The 1,505-nt window shown below is 43.2% G+C and overlaps 1 protein-coding gene across 1 annotated transcript; it reads left to right on the top strand.

The window, feature by feature from the left end:
• Positions 1–929: 929 nt before the first annotated feature.
• Positions 930–1,271, top strand: LOC132040927 (uncharacterized). Its single transcript, XM_059431612.1, has one exon. The coding sequence runs from the start codon at positions 930–932 to the stop codon at positions 1,269–1,271; it is 342 nt and encodes a 113-aa protein (XP_059287595.1).
• The last annotated feature ends 234 nt before the right edge of the window (positions 1,272–1,505 follow it).

Genomic DNA, 1,505 nt, shown 5'->3' with positions numbered 1-1,505 from the left:
TGTTGAGTGGAGAGGCCAAGGAGGCCATTCTGGATAGTGAGAGGACTTTGACGATTCAGGGTCGTGTTTGTGTTCCTCGAGTTGCTGGATTGATCGAGTTAATTTTAGAGGAGTCTCACAGTTCTAGATATTCTATTCATCTACCAGGATGTACCTTGATTTGAGACAACACTATTGGTGGGGTAGGATGAAGCATGATATTGTTGAGTTTGTTTCTCAGTGTCTAAATTACCAGCAGGTCAAGTACGAGCACCAGAGGCTGAGGGTACGCTTCAGAGGATGCTCATTCCTAAGTGAAAGTGGGAGAGGATAGCCATGGATTTTGTTGGTCTTCCGAAGACTTTGGGCAGGTTCAATTCAAATTGGGCTATTGTTGATAGGTTGACTAAGTCTACGCATTTCATTCCAATCCAGATTAACTACAATGCAGAAAAATTAGCCAAGATCTATATCCATGAGGTTGTTCGATTGCATGGAGTGCCCATTTCTATCATCTCAGATAGAGGCATCCAATTTACATCTCATTTTTGGAGGACTTTACAAGACGAGTTGGGAACTCAGTTGGATCTCAATATAACTTTTCACCCTCAGATAGAGGTTAGACTGAGCGGACGATTTAGGTTTTAGAGGATATGCTCCAAACTTGTGTGACCGACTTTGGTGGTCATTAGGACCAGTTCTTACCTTTGGCAGAGCTTGCGTACAATAATAGTTATCATTCGAGTATCGACATGGCTCCTTTAGAGGCGTTGTATGGGAGGAGATGCCGATATCTGGTTGGCTGGTTTGATGCTTTTGAGTTTAGACCTTGGGCTACCAATATTTTGAGGGAGTTGTTGGATAAGGTGAAAGTTATTCAGGAGAAGCTTCTAGCAGCTCAGAGTAGGCAGAAGGAGTATGCAGACCAGAAGGTCCGAGATCTTGAGTTCATGGTTGGAGAGCCGGTTCTGTTGAAGGTTTCGCCCATGAAGGGTGTGATAAGATTTGGGAAGAAGGGCAAGCTCAGTCCTAGATTCATTGGTCCATTTGATATTCTTCGTCGTATGGGAGAAGTAGCTTATGAGTTGGCATTACCTCCAGGCTTGTTGGGTGTTCACCCGGTGTTTCATGTATCTATGCTGAAGAAATATCATTCAGACAGTTCTTATATCATTCAGTGGGATTCGGTTCTATTTGATCAGAATTTGTCTTATAAGGAGGAGTCGATAGCCATCTTGGATGGAGAGGTTCAAAAGTTGAGGCCGAAGAAAATAGCTTCAGTGAAGGTTTAGTGGAAGCATCATTCAGGTGAGGAGGCTACTTGGGAGACCGACTCTTATATGCGTAGTAGATATCCCCAGCTTTTCACCCAGTCAGGTACCCTTCCTTTGTTTCATCCCTTGTCCGTTCGAGGATGAACGGTAGTTTAATTGGTATCTGTTGTAATGAACTATTTGGACATTATGCTTTTTTGACCATTTTACCCCTGTTAACCCAATTCCCGATGTTATTTGGCAATTCTAGTG

This window comes from Lycium ferocissimum, chromosome 12 (genome assembly GCF_029784015.1).
Source record: "Lycium ferocissimum isolate CSIRO_LF1 chromosome 12, AGI_CSIRO_Lferr_CH_V1, whole genome shotgun sequence".
Classification (NCBI taxonomy): domain Eukaryota; kingdom Viridiplantae; phylum Streptophyta; class Magnoliopsida; order Solanales; family Solanaceae; genus Lycium; species Lycium ferocissimum.
This window is presented reverse-complemented; position numbering and strand designations above follow the sequence as displayed.